The 11,270-nt window shown below is 44.6% G+C and overlaps 1 protein-coding gene across 9 annotated transcripts in view; it reads left to right on the top strand.

Annotated features, from left to right (window-relative positions):
- The window catches only part of LOC102083843 (oocyte zinc finger protein XlCOF6), a 42,907-nt gene that overhangs the window by 19,247 nt on the left and 12,390 nt on the right, over positions 1-11,270 (top strand). The window contains exon 6 of one of the 9 annotated variants that reach the window (XM_065049657.1): positions 3,796-3,810. The exons of the other annotated variants lie outside the window; for them this stretch is intronic. Coding sequence (XP_064905729.1) covers positions 3,796-3,810 — 15 coding nt within the window. The remainder of the gene's footprint in view (positions 1-3,795; positions 3,811-11,270) is intronic. 9 annotated transcript variants of the gene reach the window in all.

The following is an 11,270-nucleotide window of genomic DNA, read 5'->3' on the forward strand; positions in this document are numbered from 1 at the left end:
TGCCTTCCAGGTGCTGAGGTCTGGGATGTGACTGAGGAGATGCCACAACTTTTTTAAAAACGTGGCCCGTTATTCCTTATTGCTCTTTCACGTGGGCACAAATGTCAGGGCAAGGTGGAACCTGGGCAGAATCAAGCAAGGCTGTGAAACTCTAGGGGTGCAATTGAAAGGGATAGGTGCTCAAAGGATCTATATCTCTGTTTTCCTCAGTCAGAGGAAAGGGTGCAGGCAGGAGCAGTGTTGCCTCTAACAGGGGGGGCAACGGCGACCTGGTTCAGGAACAGCACGGCGACCAACCCCAGGTCGCTCGGTCCATCAGCTCGCAGACACCAATGTGGTGGACGGCAAATGGCATTTATTGGCAGGTAACACAGCATTATATACCTTGAGTTTACAACGTCACTTCCGTCTGCTTACCTCACGGTTCTACCTACCTATGGAGTGGCTACTGCCTTTCCGTACAGTGCAAGATCTTCCAGCCGTCAGACCCTAACTACCTACATTTCGCCCCTCCCTGTGCACAACTAAATTAGCTAAAAAATATAACAGTCTTAGAAAATTTGTGCTTCTACCTTAGTGCAATACTTTGTGAATAAAGTGAATACAGTGAACAATAAGGCACTATAAATTGGTTAAAACTAGGAGGTAATAGTGTGCAATACTGTGTAAGTAATCTCTAGAGGTAGACTTCATAACATTAGCAGCAAGGCACCATAAACTGGTGAAAACTAGAGAGCGACGGTTAGTAATGGAATGTAATTAGGGATAACTAGGGATAACAACGCTGTTGTCTGGAGTCTATCAGTTTGGGACTCTTAGGCTCAGACAGGATGCTTGCCGGCTTGTTGACTTCTCTTGTCACCGGGGTACATGGATTGCGAGGGTGTCCGATGATCCGGTCCTGAAAACAGAAACTCACAGTTTTCATTAGTTTTAGTCTGAAGATGTGGTTTAACGGACTTAAGCAGACATCATCTGACTCTGCCATCTTTTTTGTCTGCAGCATACCCTCGCCCTGTCAGAACTAATTTCCACCCCGGTTCCCATTCTCCTAGCTCATTTCTGACAACAACTGACGGGCCTTCTTCTAGCGCTCGAGTGGCCCAATGTTTTTGGGCAGGGCTATTCACCTCCTCCCCCCTGGGGAATTGATTTAGTGCCAGCAAAGCAGTCACTAGCAAGCGTGCCTGGTCTCCTGAGGGAACGGTGGTGGTAAAACCTTCTGTGTTTGCTAATACTTCTAACTTAGATTTCAGAGTTTGATTTGCTTGTTCAACTATCGCCTGTCCTGTACTATTATACGGGATACCGTGTATTAGAGTAATACCCCATTTCTGAACGAATGCCTGGACTGATTTGGACACAAAATGTGAACCATTGTCTGCTTTGATCTGATTAGGGACGCCAAGCCACGCCATGGCTGTCAACCACTGTTGGATGGTTGCTTTGGAGTTGGCTTTAAGGTGCTGTGTAGTTACAATCACCCCGCTATATGTGTCCACGGTTACTGCTAGCCACACTCGAGGTCCCAGCAACTGACAGAGCGTAAAGTCCGACTGCCACACCTCGGAGGCTTTGAGACCTCTGGGGTTGACTCTACTGGACCACAGTGGTGCTTTTTGACAGTGGGGACACGTAGCTACTATGTGTTTTTGTGGGACATTTGAGTGATTTTCTTGAAGTTAATGGACATTGTATGGAATTGAACTGAACAGGCCTCTGAGGCCTATGTATTCAGCAAGAGAGCAAGAGAGCAAGAGTCGAGCAGCCTACGTGTCTTACGTGACTTTATACAACCTTGGGTAAAACAAAAGAAAGACTGTTCAGTGAAGAAAAGAATCAGCAAGTCAGCTATAATATAGATACATTTTGTTTAATATTAGAGCTTATGTAAGAATTGTATAATCCAATCACCTATTAGTTTGCGGTGCGTGAACAGCAGCTATTGACCAATTACAAGCAGCCTTCTGATGCATGGACAGCACGTGGACAGGCCAAAAAGATATTTAAGGAGAGTTATAACAAGTAATAAACGGCTTTGTTTGAATTCATATTGGATTGTGTGGAGTCCATGATTCGTCGCCATTGCAAGTGGTGACCCCGACGTGATCCCAAAGGAGAATTTACGGCGAGTGGACGACTGCTGTGAGGAGCGAGCCCTGGCTGGAGTCGGCGCGGCTGGACCGTGACCGGGACGCAGTCTGCGGGCTGCGTACCTCCTGAATGATCGCTGCAGAAGCGACGGAGGAGGAATAGAGGATCCGATATCGTTGCGCAACGGACACCCAAAGAGGCGAGCAGCCGGGGGCGAGAGGAGATGGGGCAGAGTATATCAAAAGAAGAAGCAGCAATACTGCGTCTTTTCTCGCATATCCTCTCTAGGAGAGGGGTGAAGTATGAGGAGAGTAACCTCAAAAGACTCTTAATTTGGTGTAGGGACAATGGATTTCCTGCTGATCCGCCAGGAGCTTTTCACAGAATCACAGAATCGACTGGATTGGAAAAGCCCTCAGAGATCATCGAGTCCAACCCTTGGTCCAACTCTAGTCCGTTTACTAGATCATGGCACTAAGTGCCATGTCCAATCTCAGTTTAAAAACCTCTAGGGACGGCGAGTCCACTACCTCCCTGGGCAGGCCATTCCAATGCCTGATCACTCTCTCTGTAAAGAATTTCTTTCTAATATCCAGCCTAAATTTCCCCTGGTAGAGTTTAAGCCCATGCCCCCTTGTCCTATTGCTGACTGCCTGGGAGAAGAGACCAATCCCACCTGGCTATAACTTCCCTTCAGGTAGTTATAGAGAGTGCTGAGCTCAGCTCTAAGCCTCCTCTTCTCCAGACTAAACAAGCCCAGCTCCCTCAGCCTCTCCCCATAGGGCTTGTGCTCAAGTCCCTTCACCAGTCATGTTGCTCTTCTCTGGACCCGCTCCAGCACTTCAATGTCTTCAATGTCTTTTTCAGATAGAGACTTGGGAAAAAGCGGGAACTGCTTTGTGGGAGGCGGTTAGTCGTGGAGAAAAAGATATTCTTGGCGTTGTAACCGCCTGGCAACTGATAATTACTACACTGAAACAGTTAAAAGCTGAAAAGACTGTTACACAAGGTACATTTGCTGCATTCAGTCCTATAAAAGAAGAAAAGACTGTTATGAGCCTTAATGACTCAAAACAGGCATTTCCAGCTCAAATGCCGATTAAGTTGCAAGTTTTTGCTCATGATCCAACACAGTTTTCACTCCCAGAGGAAGTGCTGGCAGAGGAACCATCTGCACCTCCCCTGGAAGAAGAATCATCGAAAAAACAGAGTCAACATATTGAGGACATGGAAATTGATAAAAATACACCGATCGACTCGACGAAGAATAAACTGTTTTATCCTCCTTTGCCGCCGTGTACACCGCCTACTCCTGAACCTCCATTTCATTCTGGGTTTCCTGATAAGCCTAAATGGGCCAAAGAGCTTATTTGGAAACTGGAAAGTTTGGAGAAACAACAACAGATTCAACAAGCCTATTTAGACGACCAACTGAACAGAGAAGACATGATAATACGTAGACTAGAACAGAACATTTCTGATAAGCATTCTGGGGGGGCGGTGGGAGGTACGGGAATTGCGGGAGCTGCGAAGGGTGCTGTGGGTGGTAATCCTACCATGAGGTGGCAGAGTGTTATAAAAAATGCATTGCTTTAAGGGGAAGTTTTACCGTCCGCGTATCCAGTGATATTGGGGGGTACAGGGAATGATGGAAAACAGAAACCTAACTATTGGGCTTCTTTTCCTTGGGAAATAATTAAGGAGGCTACGAAATCGGTAAAAGAACATGGGTTACAGTCACCTTATACTCAAGCATTTATTGACAATATTTTTACTACTAATCTTATGACTCCTTCAGATTCGCGTACGTTGATGCAAATGATACTAACACCAATTCAGCAGTTACTGTGGCGAACGCACTGGTGTGATTTGGTACAGCAAACAGTACTACAAAATCTAGAAAGGGGGATGGAGATCCATTACGAGTGGCGACAGTAGATATGCTCTTAGGTCAGGGAGAATTTGCTGATGTACAAAGACAAGCTAGATTGCTTGCACCGATATTACATCAGTCAATGAACTTAGCCAGAGAAGCATTAAAAACACTGCCTGAAGATGGAAAAGTTATACCTCCCTATACTACTGTTAAACAGGGTCAAAATGAGTCCTACATGGCATTTTTAGAGCGTTTACGTGAAGTACTGGAAAGGTCGCAGTTAACTGATCCGGTTTGTGAATCATTGCTTATGACTTTAGCAGTGGACAATGCTAATCCTTCTTGTAAGCGTATTTTACAGGCGATGCCAAAGAATTCGACTTTAGTTGATATGCTAGAGGCATGTTCAAGGGTGGGTACACCAGAAGAGCACGCTGGTTATTTGGCTAGTGCTTTTGCAGCAGCCATAAAGCCATTAATTCAAAAAGGTAGACAGGAATCAGGACTTTTGTGTTATAATTGTGGAAAATCAGGTCACATAAAAGTGCAGTGTAAAGCAAAGCTGAGACAACTGATAAAGGAATCAAACACTGGTGTCTGTACTCGCTGTCAAAAGTTTGGACACAGGGCTGTGGATTGCAGATCAAGATTTACTAAGGATGGTAGACCTTTAAACGGGTCACTGAGCGCGGGGAGGGGCAGCGCGATGGCACAAAACAGCAACCCTCACAGGCAGGCTATTTGGACAGCATCACCGCCGCCACCGCAGGGAGTGCAGGAGTGGATATCTCAACGGCAGTAGAGGCAACTCTGGTGGATTCAAAGGTTTGCTGCATTCCTACTGAAATGCATGGACCTTTGGGTCGAGGGTTAAGTGCGCTACTGCTGGGGAGATCTTCTACATCCAGAAAAGGAGTTTTTGTTTTACCAGGAATAATAGATGCTGATTTTACTGAAGTGATTTCTATTATGGTATGGACACTTTTTCCTCCAGTTCATATTCCAAAAGGGTCAAAAATAGTCAGTTATATGTTGCTTGGGCATTGGCACCTCTACGTGACAAACACAGAGAATTGATCATATATCATTACATGGATGATATTTTGATTACTGGAAAATCACTTCAAATTGAATTAATAGTCACAGAACTAGAAAAAGAGTTAGGGACCAGAGGTTTAAAAATTGCACCAGAAAAAATTCAACAAACACAGCCTTGGAAATATTTAGGCTGGGAAATTACTAAGGCTACAGTTCATCCGCAAAAATTGACTATCAGGACTAACATTCAGACTTTAAATGACGTTCAAAAAATTATGGGTGATTTGAATTGGATTCGTACCTGTTGTGGTATTACAAATGATGATTTACTGCCAATTGCTAAATTACTACAGGGAGGAGGTGGGGTTGATGCTCCACGTTCAGCAAATGCTGAAGTACAACAAGCATACAACAAGCATTAGTTAACATTATGCAAAAAATTTCCAATCATTATACATACAGATGGGATCCAGAACAAGAATTAGGATTAATGATTATTAATAACTCTGCACATCCTTTTGCTTTGATTATGCAGTGGGCAAAAGAATCTGATCCACTCAGAATTTTGGAGTGGTTGTTTCTTTCAATTCAACCCAAACGATCAGTAGTTACCAGAATAGAAGCATTTGCACAATTGAAAATAAAAGGTCGATCTCGTATAGTAGAAATAAGCGGGAAAGAACCAGATTATGTAGTCATACCTTTGTCAGCTGAATATTTACAATGGGCATTACAGAATTCTATAGCTCTACAGTCTGCAATGTTAGATTACTTAGGACCAATTAGAGTGCATTACCCTCCACATAAGCTTATGGGGTGGTTGCCAACATTTCAAATAGAACGAATGCCTCTTCTATCTCTGAATCCAGTAAGAGGTGTCACTGTTTTTACAGATACAGGAGGTCGTTCACAAAAAGCTGCAATAACGTGGCAGGAAGAGGGAGAATGGAAGGATTTTGAGCTAACTGATTTAGAGGGTTCAGTTCAACTCTTAGAACTACAAGCAGTAATTCAAGTCTTTAAGATGTGGGACAAACAACCTGTGAATGTAGTATGTGATTCACTTTATGTTGTAGGAGTTGTACTGTGATTAGAAAGAGCAGTTTTGAAGAATGTTGACACTTTACTACAGTACAGATTATTTAAAATTTTATGGGATTTACTGAATCAGCGAACACATCGTTACTTTATCACTCATATCAGAAGTCATACAAGCATTGCTAGTAGCTTAGCTGAAGGTAATCAGCGCGCAGATAGATTAGTTGCACCTGCTTGGACGGGTCCTTCTATAGACAGATTTGCTCAAGCTCGTCGCTCACATGATTTTTGCATCAGTCAGCTAACATTTTACAGAAACAGTTTCATATTCCTGAAATTGATGCACGAAACATTGTTTTGTCCTGTGCTGATTGTCAAAATTGCTCTGGTGGGATTTCAGGAGGTGTTAATCCACGAGGTCTTGGACCTTTAGAGGTTTGGCAAATGGATGTCACACACTTTGCAGAATTTGGATGTCTCAAGTATGTTCACGTTTTGGTTGATGCTTTTTCTCATGTTATATGGGCTACTGCTCAGGCAGGAGAGTCTAGCAAATATGTTCAAAAACATTTAAGGGCAGCTTTTGTGGCTCTTGGTATTCCAAAAGAAATTAAACCAGATAATGGTCCTGGCTATATTGCTCGGGCTACCACTCAATTTTTATACTTATGGGGCGTTATCCATACGACAGGGACACCGCATCAACCAACAGGGCAAGCTATTGTGGAACGTACACATCATACCTTAAAACAGCTGTTGCAAAAACAAAAAAAGGGGGAGGTTAACCTAGCACCTCAAGAGCGCTTACAAAAAGCTATATATGTTATGAACTACCTTAGGTTACCCAAGGGAGAAAAGGTTCCTCCTATGGTAACTCATGGTGCAGGTTTAACAGGAGGTTTAGAGCAAGTCAAAAGGGGACAAGCAAAAGTTTGGTTAAAAAATGGAGTTACAGGACAAATGGATGGAAGGTCCATGGAACTTGATAACATGGGGACGGGGATATGCCTGTGTCGTTACAGGATCAGGATCGCGCTGGGTTCCGGCAAAGTGGATCAAACCCTGGCTAGAAAACACTGCTCAGAGCACAGAAGTTAGAAACAGCAACAAGACGCAAGAAGCAGAAGCAGCGCCATCTAGTGGTGAAACTGATTAGATACATAGCATACAATTAATAACACGGGAAAAATTAAGACTGATTAGTTTTAACCTGTTGGGATAATATAATTGCTTCATTTATTCATACAGAGTTCAATGATGTTATGGATTTTGCAATGCATAGTAGGCATTACTCTAATAGTGCTAAACATAAGTGCTGCTTTTTGGCTTCCTTCTCAGCCAAAGACTAACATTTGGATAACTTTAGCCAACATGACAGGTCAAGATTCAATCTGTTTAGCTACTGCATCTCAGAGCAATCCTTTTTCAACATGTTTAGTTGGAGTTCCACTAGATTATTGGCCTATTCCTGGAAATAAGAAACAATTGGTTGATGGTAAAAATGTGACAGATAATTGGGACATCTGGGTTGTAGACCTACCACAAGGAGGTTTGGAACCTCAAGAAATTGAGTTACTAGGATCAATAAAAATGGATTTTTGTCTGTATTTCAATTATTCAGGGAAAAACATCTCTCTTGTTCAAGTGGTAAATGCTTCATCATCTGTATATCACAATCAGACTTTTTGGTGTAATTACACCAGTCCAAATGTATCTAGGGCTACCAATATTCCTTTGAAATTACCCCCAGGAATTTTTCTAATTTGTGGAGATAGAGCTTGGCAAGGAATTCCTTCCTACATAAAAGGAGGACCATGTTCTTTAGGGAGATTGACTCTATTGACTCCAAATACATCAAGCATTTTAATGCATAAGAGAGGAAAAAGAAGCATTCATGCCTATAATAAAGATTGTAAAGATAACATAAAATTTTGGGGAAAAGGTGAAACTATAGCATCTTCTATTTTTGCACCTGGAGTTGCAGCAGCACAGGCTTTGACTACACTTAACAAATTAGGATGCTGGTTAGCAAAACAGACTAACGCTACTTCTTTAGCATTATCTGGACTTTTAGCAGACACAGATTCAATTAGGCATGCTACGCTTCAAAATCGTGCTGCCATAGATTTTTTGTTGTTAGCGCAGGGACATGGTTGTGAAGACTTTGATGGGATGTGTTGCATGAATTTCTCTGATCATTCTGAATCAATTCACAAAGCAATTAGAAGGTTAGATGACATGACCAAGAAGTTAACCTATGAGGACTGGGGTTTAGCCAAGTGGTTGAATGGTTGGGGTATTACAGGATGGATTAAGGATCTGTTGAAAAACGGTCTAATAATATTGATTGTTGTTTTAGTAATGTTAATGTTTATTCCTTGTATCTTAGAATGTGTACAACGTACAGTAGAAAAATCCATGAAAGGTCTATGGTTGGCTCAGAAACAAAAAGGGGGAATTGTGGGACATTTGAGTGATTTTCTTGAAGTTAATGGACATTGTATGGAATTGAACTGAACAGGCCTCTGAGGCCTATGTATTCAGCAAGAGAGCAAGAGTCGAGCAGCCTACGTGTCTTATGTGACTTTATACAACCTTGGGTAAAACAAAAGAAAGACTGTTTAGTGAAGAAAAGAATCAGCAAGTCAGCTATAATATAGATACATTTTGTTTAATATTAGAGCTTATGTAAGAATTGTATAATCCAATCACCTATTAGTTTGCGGCGCGTGAACAGCAGCTATTGACCAATTACAAGCAGCCTTCTGATGCACGGACAGCACGTGGACAGGCCAAAAAGATATTTAAGGAGAGTTATAACAAGTAATAAATGGCCTCACTTGAATTCATATTGGATTGTGTGGAGTCCACGATTTGTTGCCCTCGCATGTTTTGCGTCGGCGGTCGAAATCCCACGTCTCTTTGCTAGAGCCTTAGTTCCAATGTGGAGGGACTCGTGTAGCTGACAGGCATCTCTTAGTGTCCATAACCCTTTTGCAGCGGCGTCTGCTTTATCGTTACCGATATGGTAAAACCCTTTGATTGGGTCATGGCTGTTGACATGGATGACCGATATGGTTCCTTTTCGGGAGGAAAGATCTTCTTCTAGCATTAGAGCAGCTGTGGATGTTGACACGCCAGGCCCTGACACGGCCAAGCAAAGGTTGGCTACAAACATCGAATCGGTCACTATGTTGAGATGCTCCATTGGGAACAGTCCACACGCCAGTACCACGGCCGTCGCTTCTAATAGCTGGACTGAAAGCGTACTGTCGGTCATTTTAATGCGGTGCCATTCTTCTCCCGATTGCCATACCACTGCTGCGGTTGAGGTCACTGAAGATACATCTGTGAAGACCGTTGGTCCCTGCTGGGGTCAGTCCATGATCTTCTGTGGAAGGTCGATGTTGGCAATTTTCAGCATTTGAGCCCAAGGGGGCTTGATAGCGTGATGGACTTCTCCGCGAAATCTGGCAAGGGCCATGGCCAGAGATGCCGACATCGCCACTGATTGCATTAACAGCTGTTTGCGCAAGGGTAAATATATCCTGGCAGGTTCGATACCTAGGTGCCTTAGGGTGAGTTTTCGGCCTTTCATGATGAGGTTGCCAAGGCACTCGACTCCTGGAGAGAATGAGTGTGACCGTTTTCCCAGGACTACCCACTGTATTGGTCGAGCTTTTTCATGGGGGCCCTGGGCTAGTGCCCCTACTCCCCCTCCTTCTGTGAAGTATACATAGAGATCTAGTGGTTCCACCTGGGTCAAACCACCTTGATCTAGGGTTCCACCTGGCAAGCGTGCTTGATGATATTTGATGCTCGATAAAATCGAGAGAGTCCATTGCTTCTGTTGTCAGCGTCTTCTGCTCCCACAGGTTTTTTCCTTTTAAAAGATCATGCAGGGGAACCATGGTCTCGGGAGGAATCAGGACGATGTTACGGAGCCATTGTAAGGATCCCACTAATTGTTGCACATCATGAAGCGTCTTGACACCCCGACGGATTTTTATCTGGGGAGGGGTTATGTAAGAACTTGTGATCCCCACTCCCAAAAAGCTTACACATGGTCCCTTTTTAATTTTTGCACTCGCGATTTCAAACCTGTTAGTTTTTAGGGTTTCCGAGACTGTTGATACCAGCTGGTCCACCTGACTCCCTGACGGCGCGGCGATCAGGATGCCGTCCATGTATTGAATGATTGTCGCGGTCGGGTCACTGCGCCAAACTGGTGCCAGCGCCAGATCCACCGTGATCTGGCAGTTGGTAGGCGAGTTGATCATTCCTTGAGGCAGCACTTTCCACTAGAAGCGTAGGTCAGGACGCTGGCTGTTTGGAAACACGATAGAGAAAGCAAACCGCTCCTGTCTTCTTCATGCAAAGGTATTGAGAAAAAACAGTCTTTAATATCAAGGATGGTGCAAGGTTGTGCCTTTGGTATCATAGAGTTCATGGGCAACAGCTTTGAACAGGACCCGTTGGTTGAATTGTTTTGTTTACTTCACGTAGATCATGGAGGAGACGAAACCCTTCACCAGTTTGCTTGGGTCTTACAAAGACAGGAGTGTTCCAGGGGCTGGTAGAAGGCTCTATGTGACCCCGCTGCAGTTCGTGGTCGACTAACTCGAGAAGAGCATCCATTCGAGGCTTTGACAGGGGCCACTGCTCGACCCACGCTGGGCTGGACGATTTCCACCGCCCCCAAAGCTCAGTCCTCTAGTGTTCACTTCCACACGCTCACTCGCACCTACACGGTCATTCTCCACATTCTCTACCAGCACTGGCTCCCCGTGCCCCCCAAGGACACCCTCGTCCCGTTCCTCCCCTGCGCACTGGGCGCCATCTTCGGGCGCATACGGCAGGGGTCTCGTCCCGACTCCCTCAGACTCTGATTTCTCAGCAGCACGCCTGGCTTCCTCGACTAAACCACCCCAAAAAGATTTCGCTCGCTCGTGTGCCTCATTTTCGCCTTCTCGCTGATCTCTGGGCTCAGCAGGATCGTCCTTCTCTGGAGAGTGCAGGGTCTGTGTGGCTGCCCCGGGGGGGTCGCCCTCTCGCAGACCTTTAGGCTCTGCGGGACCGTCACTTTCTGGGGGGTGCATAGTCTGCGTAGCCGCCCCAACCCCCAGTTGTGGGGAGGCCAACAAACAAGCCTGTGCAGCCTTCCAGGTTTCCTGCGCTCGTCTAGCCTTCTGCAGAGCCTCTACAACCTTCCCCCACGACTTCA

This window comes from Columba livia, chromosome 1 (assembly GCF_036013475.1).
Source record: "Columba livia isolate bColLiv1 breed racing homer chromosome 1, bColLiv1.pat.W.v2, whole genome shotgun sequence".
NCBI classification, from domain to species: Eukaryota; Metazoa; Chordata; class Aves; order Columbiformes; family Columbidae; genus Columba; species Columba livia.